At 37.8% G+C, this 13162-nt stretch overlaps 1 protein-coding gene across 3 annotated transcripts in view; it reads left to right on the top strand.

Annotated features, from left to right (window-relative positions):
* Positions 1–13162, top strand: part of Sphkap (SPHK1 interactor, AKAP domain containing) — a 141126-nt gene that overhangs the window by 21920 nt on the left and 106044 nt on the right. For 2 of the 3 annotated variants that reach the window (XM_048459146.3, XM_085697539.2), the window contains exon 2: positions 905–983. The exons of the other annotated variant lie outside the window; for it this stretch is intronic. In XM_048459146.3, coding sequence (XP_048315103.3) covers positions 905–983 — 79 coding nt within the window. The remainder of the gene's footprint in view (positions 1–904; positions 984–13162) is intronic. 3 annotated transcript variants of the gene reach the window in all.

Here is a 13162-nt window from a genome sequence, read left to right as displayed (position 1 = left end):
TCATCATAAAGCAACATCCTCTGCATTCTGAATCCAAGGCATGGAACTGAACTCCAGGAAAACCAAACTTATGAACTCAGTGATGGAGTGCTGTTATATTTAATTTTTAGCAACAGAATTAAGATTTAATAGGATTGTTAATAAATTCACATTCTGTGTTTCTTTTGTCTGGGTATATTTATATATTAAAGGGACAAATTTTCTCTTAAGTATGTCTGCTTTATTTTATAAGAAATACACTGTGTTATGTAAATAAGCAAGGTATTCTTTTAAAACTAAAACAAGGATTTATACTCTGTCAATTACTTGTTTGTAAAACACACAGTTGAGAAAATTATTTGAAAAATGGTCCACATTCAAGAATCTAAATTATGAGGTTATTTTTACCAACAATCTTCATGTAAAAGAGGAGCATTTCAAAGGAACTACAACTTATACACATACATTATAAAGAAACCTTCACTACAAATCTTTCAAAGGACAAAGATCTAAAATGATATATTGCATTACTATTCTCTTAAAAAATTGTCAGAAAAAAATGTGTGTAAAATGAGTGGAGAAGACCTGAAACTCTCATCTGCAAAATAACGCCTATTTTTCTGATGCACAAATGGTGTGATGTCCAGTCTTAAATATAAATCCACTGTGACCCAAGTCAACTCAAGTCAGGTGACATATAAACAAATGTCAGGAATCCTTAGACTCTTTGCTGAATTTTAAAGCCTTTGCTAGAACTTGCCATGTAGCCACTGTTGTACCAAACTGGCATGCTGTGAACCTGTCTTTCCTCTTAAGCGATACTAAAACTTCTTTCTTTTTTTCCCCACCAACTCTTCTCTGGCTTCCTCTCCAAATCTGCTGGTGTTTCTAACCCCTTAATGGTGGGTGTGGTCCTCTCCATCAGCCATGTGGGTAGTTGAACCAAACACTCCTACCTGCCTCTCTGCTGCCCTGCCTGCCAAGAGACACTCCCAGGAATCCAGGTGGGTTGTGGGGCTTGGGGCCCAGGGGATTGCCATGCCAAGTTGGGATCAGGGTCCCCTTCATGCCAGTATTCGTAAGTCCCCAGTTAACATGGCTGAATGATTTGATCCTGATGACTTACTATTTGATGGCATAGTTGTAGAAATACAAACATGGCGTGCACCTGGCCTCTTAGTTATTGTCGTATTTAATCCCTGTGTTTTACCCCTTCAGTGCCCTGCCCTCTTCCAGTTTAAAAGGCTCCAAGGCATTAAGAAATACTTCAGTATCATGAACCTCTATGTTTTGTCACCTCAGTGTCTTCCTCCCTTCGTACAGATTAAAGGGCTCCCAGGTATTATTAGACAGGTGGTAATAACTACTTAGGCAGAAAATCTTGCAAATCTTAAAATCAGGCTTAGTTTCTACTGCATTTTTATGGAAGTCCAAACCTCTTGATGTGTTTACTGATGCCTAGTATCCAGCCTGATTCCAACCATCAAGGTAACTTCTCACGCCAATCCTTACTCCCAGTCCGCATTGTTGTTCTCTAGATCCAAACGTCCAAAAACAGTTGGAAGGTCCCATTGGAGCAGTTCCTACATAGCTGGAAACCACTTGAGGAAAGTGGGGAGTCTAGGCAAGACCATAGACTGAGCGTTTGGGGGTGGGGGGGCGCAGGTTCTTCTAGAGTCTACTTCTTGAGTAATGCAGTAGTCAAGCACTGTGTCTGTGACTCTGAGATCTTATGAAGAAAACAGTCCAGGCTCTGCAATAATACTAGGATGACTGTAAAAGTCCTACCACAATGAGTAAGTACTCAGTTGTTGGCAGAAGGTTCTCTGTTTATTCACAGATGCCCAGACATGAAATAATCACCCAGAAACTTTATTATTTGCAATACTGTTTAGCCAATAGCTTAAGCTTATTTATAGCTAGCTCTTAAGTTTTAAATTAACCCATTTCTATTATTTTATATTTTATCATGAGGTTCATGGCCTACTGGCAAGGTTTCCACTAGCAGCTAGTATCTTTCTCCTCTGGCAGCTATATTGTATCTTCTGACACTGCCTACTCTCTCCTCCTCTATCTGCTTGGAGCTCCTGCCTTTCCCTATTCTGCTAAGCCACTGGCCAAAACAGATCTATTCATTAACTAATAAAAACAACACATATACAGAAAGACTTCCCAGATCATTTTCCTTTTTGTGTTTAAATAAAAAGAAAGGTTTTAACTTTAACATAGTAAAATTACATATAACAAAATAGTTATCAAGCCAGAATTACAGTGACAATATTTATATCTACTTTATCTCTTATCATAATAAGGAAAACTATAATTATGACTGTCTCTTCTTCAGCTCCATCAAAGACTCAAGAAGGATATAATATTACCTAAGTAAACAAGAAGTACATTGTAATAAACTTCCAAAACTCTAGAACTGATAGAGACATTCTGCTGCCTGGACAGTCACCCAAAGTTCTTTTGAACCATTGGGGCATCCATCTTCAGCTTACAGGCCCACAGTGTCCGGCAGACTTTTCTGTGAAGCAGGAACCCTGAAGGACCATCTCACCTTTAGGCAGTCATTTTTCTGTGGATCCCGCAAGTTCATTTCATATAGTATAATATCAAGAAGTTCAGGCAAGAGCAGTTTCTTGCCCAAATGGCTAACAAATTCCATAAGGAACCTCTTCTATGCCCATCATCCTCTTGAAGTGGATAGGTGTTAAGAGGAGTCTCATTGTCATGAAAAGTCCTAAGTTCTTAAAACATTTTAAGTGCCATATTCCATAGGTCTTTGGAAAGTTTGAAGATTATCTAACTGAAATATATCTCAAAAACCTAACTAAAATGATTATGAGCTTGACTATTATAAATGATTATCCATTAACCTATATTTCTTAATTGTAAATTTCATTTTAAAATGAGCTGTACAAACACAATACCTCAATCAAGAGAAGAAATACACATATAACAAAATTGAGCTTAAATTTGTGTCAATAAACCAAGATCTATACCAATGCAAATCTCTATAGCACTCAGTGAAGTGTATTTATTTTTCATTGAGGTTACCTTCCTTTCATTTGCAATGGATATTATAAAGTGACTAGTATCAGTCCTATTTAGCAAAGGAGAGTTCAACAAGATTAAGTATCATTCCCAAGGTCAAAGCAATGCACAGCAGTTGGAAGCCCAGTTCAAGTTTTGAAACCACTATGAAAAGTTCAAATCTTACTTATTGAAATGAACAGTGAATCTTCTCTTATAGAAGACTTTTAATATGAAGACATTTTTTATACTTTATTCCTCTACTCCTAAAGGCTTCAAATACTGTAATTAGAACTTACACACATTTTGTGTGGTCTAAAATGAATAAACAGATAAATTTTAAAACTATAAATGTTTCATTTAGGGTACGTGTGGATTATTCCTATGTACCTGATTCATTCACTGACACTTGTATTTAAGAGTATGGGCTTTCACATGAAAGAAGAAAAAAAGAAACTGAAACTAAGACAAGGTTATTAATATTTGACTTACTTGAAGATTAATCAAAAGATCTTTAATGTGGGTGTCATAACTGAACCTCTCACATTTATGGAATGAGGACTATTAGAGGCACTGTTTTCCTTCGTAGGGTCTTTTTCTTCAGGTGTCCTTTTCATATCAAGAACTAACTAGTACACTGAAAGATAAACGTGGTAATTCTAACTCACTCCCGCTGAAGTTGTAAACCCCGCTTAGCTACAAATGCGTTTCCTTAGAGTGGAGGTTGGCATGTGTTAAGGTAGAGAGGTAAAGATACCTTTACTGAATCATGATTTCCTTTTGGGGAGTTTTGTCCTGGAAAAAGAAAAAAAATGATCAGTTATATTCTATCTATGTTAAGTAGCTGCCCAGATAAGTTACAAAGCCTTCTGTTACAATTACAAAAAGATCTCATCAACATTCCAACAGTGTTTCGAAGATCTTAATTCAAAAACGGAGTACAAATTAGGAAGCAATCTGAGAACACATGGCTTTATAAACTGAAAGTCTGTGGGTAGGTGCTGTAGAGTTGAATAGAAATAACAAGGGAACTTCAGCATTTTGAAGGTGCCCAATGTAGTGATGCAATAGTGGACACATGTCATTTCTCCTAGTCCACAGAATTCACAGCACAGGATGTCAACCCTAATGCAGACCATGAACTCGGGGTGATAGTTATGTCTCTGTAGGCTTGCCAGTTATAATAAGCAGACCAGCCTGGTAGAGCATGTTGGTGACTGGGGGGTGGAGGGAAGCAGGGGCCTATTGAAACCCTTTGTACTTTACTCTTAAACATGCTAGAACATGAAGCACTTTAGATAAATAAAATTATTTCGGGAAAAATGCAAACCAAAAACTTTTCTGGTTTAAAAAGCATTAACAAAAAAAGGAAAAGGTCCGAGGGAAGAAAATATAAGATGTCTAGTATACTTGTTATCTGGAGCCAAATAATCAAATACATTAGGCCAATAAAATGAATACAACAGGCTCACTGCTTTACCAGAGTCTCACATTCACCAGCTACTGTCTGCGGTAGGGCAATTTACACCTTCCCAGTATTTTTATGGGTATATTCTTTCTGTTTTCAAGTACTGGAAACAACTGTCCAGCACAATATTGCTCCTAATCTGTGGATTCTGTTTATACTCTTGCTGTTTTTGAGATAGCCTTCCTCTATTATAAGTTTATTTTTCCTATTTGGACCTTTTTCGACATTTAACAACCTGTGCTTTTTAAAATCAGTAAATGGAAGTGCACTTGTAAGGAGTGGGTTGAGTTACTTGAGCTTGGAGGAGCAGCCCATAACTGTAAGAACAAGCACATTTTTCAAAGAAAATCATTAAATGCTAATATATGTGCCAACGTCTGAGTACAGAACCACCAGCCCAAGGTTATTCCCCAGCCTTTTCTTAAGGTCTGTTCTAAATCATTCCAAAATGCTGTTCCAATACTTTCTGATAACCTTCCCACATGCTTTGGCAATTTTTATAATATACTCATGTACCCAATAAAAGTTCAGCTCAAGTCCTGAGCTCATTAGGATAATGAAGGAAAAATGAAACCATTAGGATTGGTAACCTTACATTTTATGATGGACTTCTTTTTTAAAAAAAAAAAAACTATATTTATGGCATGGTATTACTTTACATGGTATTAGCAATGCCACGCAGCAAACCCTGCGAGTTTCAGTTCCTCTTGTCTCATTGTTCCCAGTCAAGCAGAGATTCTTTGGGTTTAACTTTATTCCATTACTCATTAATATGGACAACTGTGACATAATCTGAAAGTCTCGGGAGAGAGATACAAAAGAGGCAAGATGCAGATTTATAGACATTTAACCTGGGATAACAGATTTCTCCCCAGCAACCCAGGTGTTTTCACTGTGGGGCATCGCTCTTGGTCTAAGGCAGGGTTTGCTGGTTTGGGTGGCTTTCCTATTTCACCAGCCACACCCCTCAGTCATTTCACTGTACTCAAATGCCCAAGGTGTACAATGGATGCCTCATTCCAACCAACCCACATAGGTAAGAATGGACGAAATTTGGGGAAAGCTTGGTCAGATAGTTTTCCAGAAAATATATGAATATTCCAGAAATAACATGTCAATACATATTTCCTATCAATGGAATAGCGAACTAGTTTTCATAATTTGAATGATCAAAAGATGTATTTCTTTCCTTAGTTACCAGCAAACATTTCTCAAAGTCTATACACCAGATCTAAAATCACTAGATGCATTTGAAAGATCCACGTCTGTATTCCCACTTCTTGTCATTCGTCTTTTGTTCCCTGCGGGGCTCAGTTCATCCAATACCTTCTCTCCAGTCACATTACTCCCTTCCAGTTGTGAGACATGATGCTTATGCTAAATGAAGCAGAAACTCAGATGCCTTTCTTCCAGGATCTCTGGGACAAAGATTCTGCCAAGCAAATATATAGGACAAACAGGGACACACAATGAAAAAGACATATCTACCTTAGAAAATTGTTCCATATCTATTGAAATGATCTTTTGATTTCTTTGCTAGTTGAAGTAACATTTTTTTTTGGAAAACAACTTCTTTGCTCTAGAAACATTTTTAATTCAGGTCTTTGTCATATAATAACTTTTTTGAAGTTTGGTTTATTTTGATATTTCCCCAATGGTAGACAAAGTATTGTGTGCCTGAACAGGCCACATTTTTACAGTCTTTATAGACTAATTGTATTCTTTTGTGGTCTTTGAACTTTCAAAAACCTTTGTGAGTCTTCAGTTGATGGCATCATGATAATGCTCATGGATCTCCCTAAATATAGAAATGTCTGTTCTGAATCTCTTGAAAACTCAGATCCAAAGAAAAGATTAAGTATGCGTACATTTGTTTTAAAAAAATGTCTGCGTATATCATATTTTCCAAATGGGTGCAAGCCTAACTAGGAGGCTTCTTGGACTAAACAAATCTTCAGGACTTGTGGAGGCATCACTTCTCAGCTTCATATTGCGTGCTTTCTCGTGCCGTGTGTGATGTTGCAGTTTTATGGGAAATAATCTTATCAAGCCACCAAAGTGGTCATGGTGGCTACATTCCATAGGTGAAAAGAAAAACATTTTGAATATTAGAGAAGATTGAGTAACACTTACAGCTAGATTTCTTGAACACTGGGGCTCTGAGTCCTGGCCACATTTGGTCTCACTTAGCTTTTCCATAGACTGAAAGACTGAGAGGGATTGGCAGCAAGCACAGTGGAGAAGGGTGCTGTGCAGTGTCAAGAGTGGTGGAACAAGTCTAGGGTTGTTATTTATGTACCATGAGGTTATATATTAATACTCAGCTTCTTACCTACAAAGTAGGTATAACTGAATCGCTAAGTAAAACATACAACTGGGGGCAAATACTGAGATATTAAACATTAGCACATTTGAGAGAAGTGAGTGTTGTGGAGAAGAAGAGAAGCCAGAGAGTCTCCTGCCTAGGTAGTGTGCTGGAGGTACAAGCAGGAGGGAACTGAGGCAATGCCCGTATCATGTTTCCTGAGTTCTCCTTCACTAAGGTCTGACGCAGATGAATGATGCGACATACACAATATGTCTATCTTTGCAGCTGAGATAACTTTTACTTTTTGAAAAAAAGAGATTAAATTCTGGTATAACTATTCACATAGTTAGCATCAAAGTACATCTCTACATGAATCCTCATTCATAAAAATTAACTTAGCAATAGTGATATGAATGTATAGTCATAATGTTACTAGTTCATGAGGTTTTGCGTATGATTGATAGCCTGTGTGTTTTGAAAGAATTTCCCCTGTACCCTTAGTAGTACAAAACTACATATAATCATTGTGTTTTCTGGCTTGATCTGTTTCCTGAGCTAGGTGGTACAGTTTCCAAATTACATCTTAGGATCTTGGTGAAGTTCAAGGCTGTGAAGCAATGCAACATTTAAAAAAATGAAATCTAAGAATTTACATGGTAATGATTAAAGCCATGTGCATATTGCCTGTCGTCATCTCCTTAGTGGAAATAGCATGAGTTTGAAAATCCAGTGTCTGACACACAGACCCTGCTCTTCAGAAGCCCTTCAACACTGCGCTCCATCCATAACACTATGAGAAAGCACAATCCCTTTCCTACACGAACAGTCACTGTTGGTTGTCTTTCCTAACATAATCCCGTCATTTTGCCTAGTCTCTAATTAAGATGTATTTCCAGATTATTTATGGACATAGCTGCTAGATTTTGAAATCTCCAAATAAAGAGTTCTAATTATACAATATTCAACACAATTCTTAGTACAAAAGACTCCAGTACAAGTAGTACCGACAACAGAGAAATTACTAGCTGTTGGCTTTACAAATTTTATTTCAAAGGAAGCAACAAGACTATAATCAGGCCTTTGTTCTTTATCTGCTACTAAATCATTGAGATTGAATTAGAGCATAGCTAATTTGTGGCCATTATCTCTGCCAAGAAGAACCCACTTGTTTTATGATTAATAATGAACAACCTGTTGTAGCCTCTTATTGTCACTACTAAGCACTGCAAAAAGATGGTACCCAAGCTTGGGTCCGCATGGAAATTCTATATGATACATGGACAAAATGATCATAGGGAAAGGTCATTAACTATCTTTTATTTACAAGGTAATGCCTTTCATTCTTTGATAATGCATCACAGTGTTGTCACATTGCTTATACTTGCTTTGAAGTATAATATGACAGCAGGTAATGAGGTGATCATTTTTCACTTGCTTCTAAAATGTCTTCATGTAGGAACATCAAAGGGTTGCCATTTGATAGCATTTTTATTGCTATTATTCTGCTGGTGTGTGATATCAAAGGTCTGTACTTCATTTCTTGGTTATTTGAAAACCTTTTGGTATTGAAACAGGATACATAAAAGATGAACTCCAAATATGCTCAATATTGACTAATTGGTTCCTCTTACATATTTACTAAACTCTTACAGTCCATGAGGACTCAATATGCCTTTCAACCACAGCTAAATTGATCAAGGATTCAACTTGCATGGGTAACTCCAAACTGGTGGGGTGAAGAAGTCGGGCATACACATGAGCACAAAATTTAACACAAAAAGAATACAAAATCTTGCAAACTTGATACAACTAGAAAATATAGTGTAAAGCAATTTTGTTTTTATACCAGATATCTGTTTAAGTTGACAAGAAAACTTTTATGCAAGCTACTGCAATGGATACAAGTGACATTAATACAGATCTGGGCTTAACTCTAATATACTAAGGAGAAATTTAGACAAGAGGCAGGATAAAAGGATCATCGAAAAGGGAAATATTATGTTGGCATGTAAAAGTCGGGGAGTTTGCAAAACTGAACTAAGTGTACTTGCTAAAGATAGACATGGGTGAAGGGTTGAGAAAGTTGGTCCGACAGCCAGTTTAAGAGTCCTCTTGCTAAACTATGGTAGGAAGGGTATTGTTATCTTCAGGCTTAGTAGACCACAGGCCAGGCATAGCTGCAAAGGGCACTCATAAAAGTCAGACTAAAAGCTTAATCAAAGATCGGGACCAAGCCTCAGTCAAGAGATGACTCGGGAAATCAAAAACAAGAGACACTAGCATACCATGTGATTTGTGCTACAAATTAGTTTTTGAAAGATCGACCTAAAAGCCTACCCTGCACGTTGCAGGTGAATCTCTTTGGATGAGGATAAAATAAGGACATTCAGTAGAGCAAGCTTTCATTTCGAGCTGCGCAAACACATTTTACATTCTAAATAATTCTCAGTGGTAGTACTTTCTTAAATCGATAATAATGAGTGTATTTCAATTGCTCACTCAAGATCTCTCCAGATGAAGCTGAGTCTTTTCTTCTAGAGCTGAGATGCAAGGATTTAGTAGAGAGCCCAAGAGTCCACATCCTTGACAAGGGCTGACACAACCAAACAGCAAATGATAATCACTACATTTGTTCAAAAGCACCCTTTAAGTGGAAAGAAATAAAGACCAAATCTTATTGTTTGCAATCTACTAAAAGTATTTGGCTTTGCTCTGTGTTTAGCAACAATAACAGCAGGGATTTTTTTTTTCATTAGAACTATCCTGGGAAATACTTTAAATTATCTTCTCAGATAGGCTTATCCCACCATATGTCACTGCTGCTGAAAATTAAACAATGAATGCAAACACATGTTTGGGTCTAATCTTTTGAGGTTAACTAATTTCCCAGAAAGATGGAAACAAATAAACTGGGCAATTGCTTGCTGCCTAGCATTGTCCTGGGTCCTCCGTGGTTGCTACCCTTTTAAAGCCCACATCCTAAAGGTGGAGAGAGAAATACTATACCCAGATTTGCCTTTTTGACAAGTGCTTTATGCAGATGTGGCTCAGGATGCTTCTGGGACCCAGAGGACAGTGAGTATCTCGCTTCATAGGATGAGATGGGGAGAGTAAGGGGTGTCAATGTTTTGTGTGCTTATGGGGATTTTGAAGGATGTGAGAGGGAAATTGTGCTCTCCATGGTTTGGGGGAGGTGGAGGAATCTGAAGCAATTTATCGCTGAGACACAGTTGATAGAGGAGGCGTTATTAATAAAAGAGGAGGAACATTAGAAAAAATTGTTCTGGGATGAAAACCACCATATACAAAGAACCATGGCAGATTAGAATGTACATCACTTAACATGGCAGAGAGATAATTTTCAGGTATTTGTGGGCATGGAAGTCACCTGACTTTGACAACCATTTGTTTATTCTGATTCAGTAGTTACAAGAAAGAACCCAAATTCTCAGGCTACTCACAATCCCTGATCCATACAACTGGTGCTGGTTTCTGAATCAAATTTGGAGTAGGAATACAAAGAAAACTTCTCTCTGGGGAAATCACGTGACATTGGATGTTGGCGTACTCGCTCATTCCATGTGAGTCAGCAACACAGGCAGTGTAGTGGCCCCCCAAACACCTCGTTTGTTTACAAATGGCTTTGTTTTCTGCAAAGAAGGCTTCTTGATGGAGAATCGGCTTAAAATGACTCCCTTCCATCATACTTTAGTATTATATCTTCTTTTCCACCTTATCTTCCTTCTCATTTGAAACAGATTTTATAAGCTTCCACATGAAAACCAATCTGGAAGACCGGCCTTAATAAATACTATCAACACTTGTCAAATCAAAGGAAAACCCCTCAAGAAAGGGTTGCCCCTTAACACAAGTTACAGAACTGTAACGTGTCTTGACAGAGATTCTTTTCATATCAACTTGAGCTCATATTAATAAACGCAAGAGTTTCATGGCCCCACCATCTTGCCTCCTTCTCCAACAGCCAAGGTTTTATCTCACTGGAGACTAAGAGCAAAATCTTTGCAAAAACTCAAACTTTTCATCTCTATCCCAAAGGCCATGGGACAGATGGAGGCAACTTTGGAGTCGCATGCTGGAAATCCACACCATTAATGTGATTTCAGAAGGCAGATCTTCCTACATTTTTGTTCTGGTTATTAGATATCTTTGAAGCCCTGTATTTGGTGATTTTGGAGACGAGTAAGAATATCTGCTTTCAATGTTGGTGTGGTAAAGTTGCATAATACTTTCCGTTAAGTAACATAGTACACTGACTTTATATCTATGATGTCACTCGATTCCCTCATTTAATTCTCACAACAATAATTAAATGTGCATTTGTATATGTACATAGTTAACTTATTTATTATGTTTATAGTCTTGCTTGAGCCAATGGAACAAAGTAACAAAGCTTCAATTCCTGTATGCATCTTTATCTCAGACGACCACCGAGAAATCTATGGGCAGAGTCCCCGTTTCTTCTTTTTCAGGATGAGTGACCAGTTCTCAAGCTTTGAGAACTATGCACGGCTTTCTAAAACCCGATAATAGATGCTTGGTGGATAGCTATGTAAGTTCCGCTCATCTTCATTTCCCCATCGCCCTCTTGCTGCCTTGGGGTCTATTGAACTCTTTAGACCAGATGAAACCCCTTCTAGAGCAGACGGAGCTCGTTGGCTTGCTATTTTCACTGTTTCTCAGCAGCGGCTATTAGTCGGGACCTTTCTCAGATTTACACATTATCCTTCTACTTCCAATTCTAAGTTCCCTAACCCTATAAGAAAAGATGTGAACTATGCCCTAACTCTGGACCTAAGTCCTAAACTGATTGGTAGAAGAGATCCACTGGTTTACCAAAGCTACCTGGGGGGAAATAACAATAGGAAACATCTTCCTGAATCTCTGCCCACAGAGCTTGAGTGACTCTGAAAAGGAATTAGGTGTCATTTTCTGTATTCACAGACCAGGTACGGAGGACTAAGATGAACTTGGCTGTGATCTTGTCTATCACATACTAATAATTCATAACCAATATTAATCTATTCTTTCTTCTTTGCATCCTTCCCTTTTTTTCTATTCCTTCACATCTCCTTTGCGTCTTCCATGACTATTTCCTTTTGTTTACCTTTTCTTACTTTTCCTTTCTTAAGTAAAGAAAATGTGAGTGTTGCCCTTTCCTTCATATTGAATTCATAGTAGTCCTCAGGGCAACAATTACTCATAAAGTAACACACAAGAAGTTTGAATTCTGGAAACTTGGCTGGATCTTATGATTTGTCACAAGACGCCATCATTTATTATAATTAATGGAAACATCAACAGACTACACTCATAGCCTGACCTCATAAAACTAAGTTATTAACCTGAAGCAAGAGTCGTGTGCTGTTAGAAACGTGTTATTTGAATCGATTTATTTTATTTAACTTTTGTTTTGAAAATCTACCTATATCTCAGAAAATTTCATATGAAGCCATTAGATAATATTCAAAAGGTACTCTTTAATGAATTGTGCTTATCTATGTGGTGGTCAACAATCACAGCAAATTATGTGCCATAATATAAGGATGCCTTTGGATTCCAAATTGTCATACTTTCAGAAGGAAAGCAATGTTTAGAAATGCTTTAGAAATTCATTGGACTTTTTAACATTTAAGGGGGCTTAATTTTCAATTGTCAGTTATATAGCAAAAAAGCAGATTTTGAAAACAAAAACTTCATTTTTTATCACCTCTTAAAATGTCACAGTACCCAAAGCCAACCTGGTCTCCAAGAGCTAGTTCCAGGACAGCCAGAGCTGTTAGCACAGAGAAACCCTGCCTCAAAAAAACAAGCAAAAGTAATTCCAAATCTTTAAAAATATTGATGAGTTCTGGACATAAACAAACCCAGCAGAGTTTGGTGCACATAAAGGGAAGCATTTCAAGTTTTGGAAACAGACAAGGTGGAGGACACTCTGCCACCAGAGAGATGGCACAGGGAGGACTGGCCCCTACTGAGCTCACGTTCTTTCTGAAGTCATGTCATGCTATGTTCTTGGGTACAATCATTTTTCTACCTTCATTTTGAAAATAATGAGATGCATATTTTATGTTGTGTTGGCCTGGCAGCGCTGAATTAATGGGACAAGTGAGAAGACTGCATTTGGTTTTAAAATCTGCTGAGCAAAAGTGGCTAGCGCCGTTTGAAGTCAGACAGATGGGACTGTGTCCACTTCAGCACTGTGGGAAGCAACGGCTTGCAGCTCTCTGCTCACAATGTGATTGTCCATCCATCCTATGTCCAGTTCTCAATGTAACCCAACAAGGAAGGGCCAGGTTGAGCAGGAAGACTGGTGGTGTTGAGCACAACCAGACAAGATGGGTTTGGCGTCA

Source organism: Myodes glareolus, chromosome 1 (assembly GCF_982192425.1).
Source record: "Myodes glareolus chromosome 1, mMyoGla1.1, whole genome shotgun sequence".
Taxonomy (NCBI): domain Eukaryota; kingdom Metazoa; phylum Chordata; class Mammalia; order Rodentia; family Cricetidae; genus Myodes; species Myodes glareolus.
The sequence above is the reverse complement of the archived record's forward strand: the minus strand, read 5'-3'. Positions and strand labels throughout refer to the sequence as shown.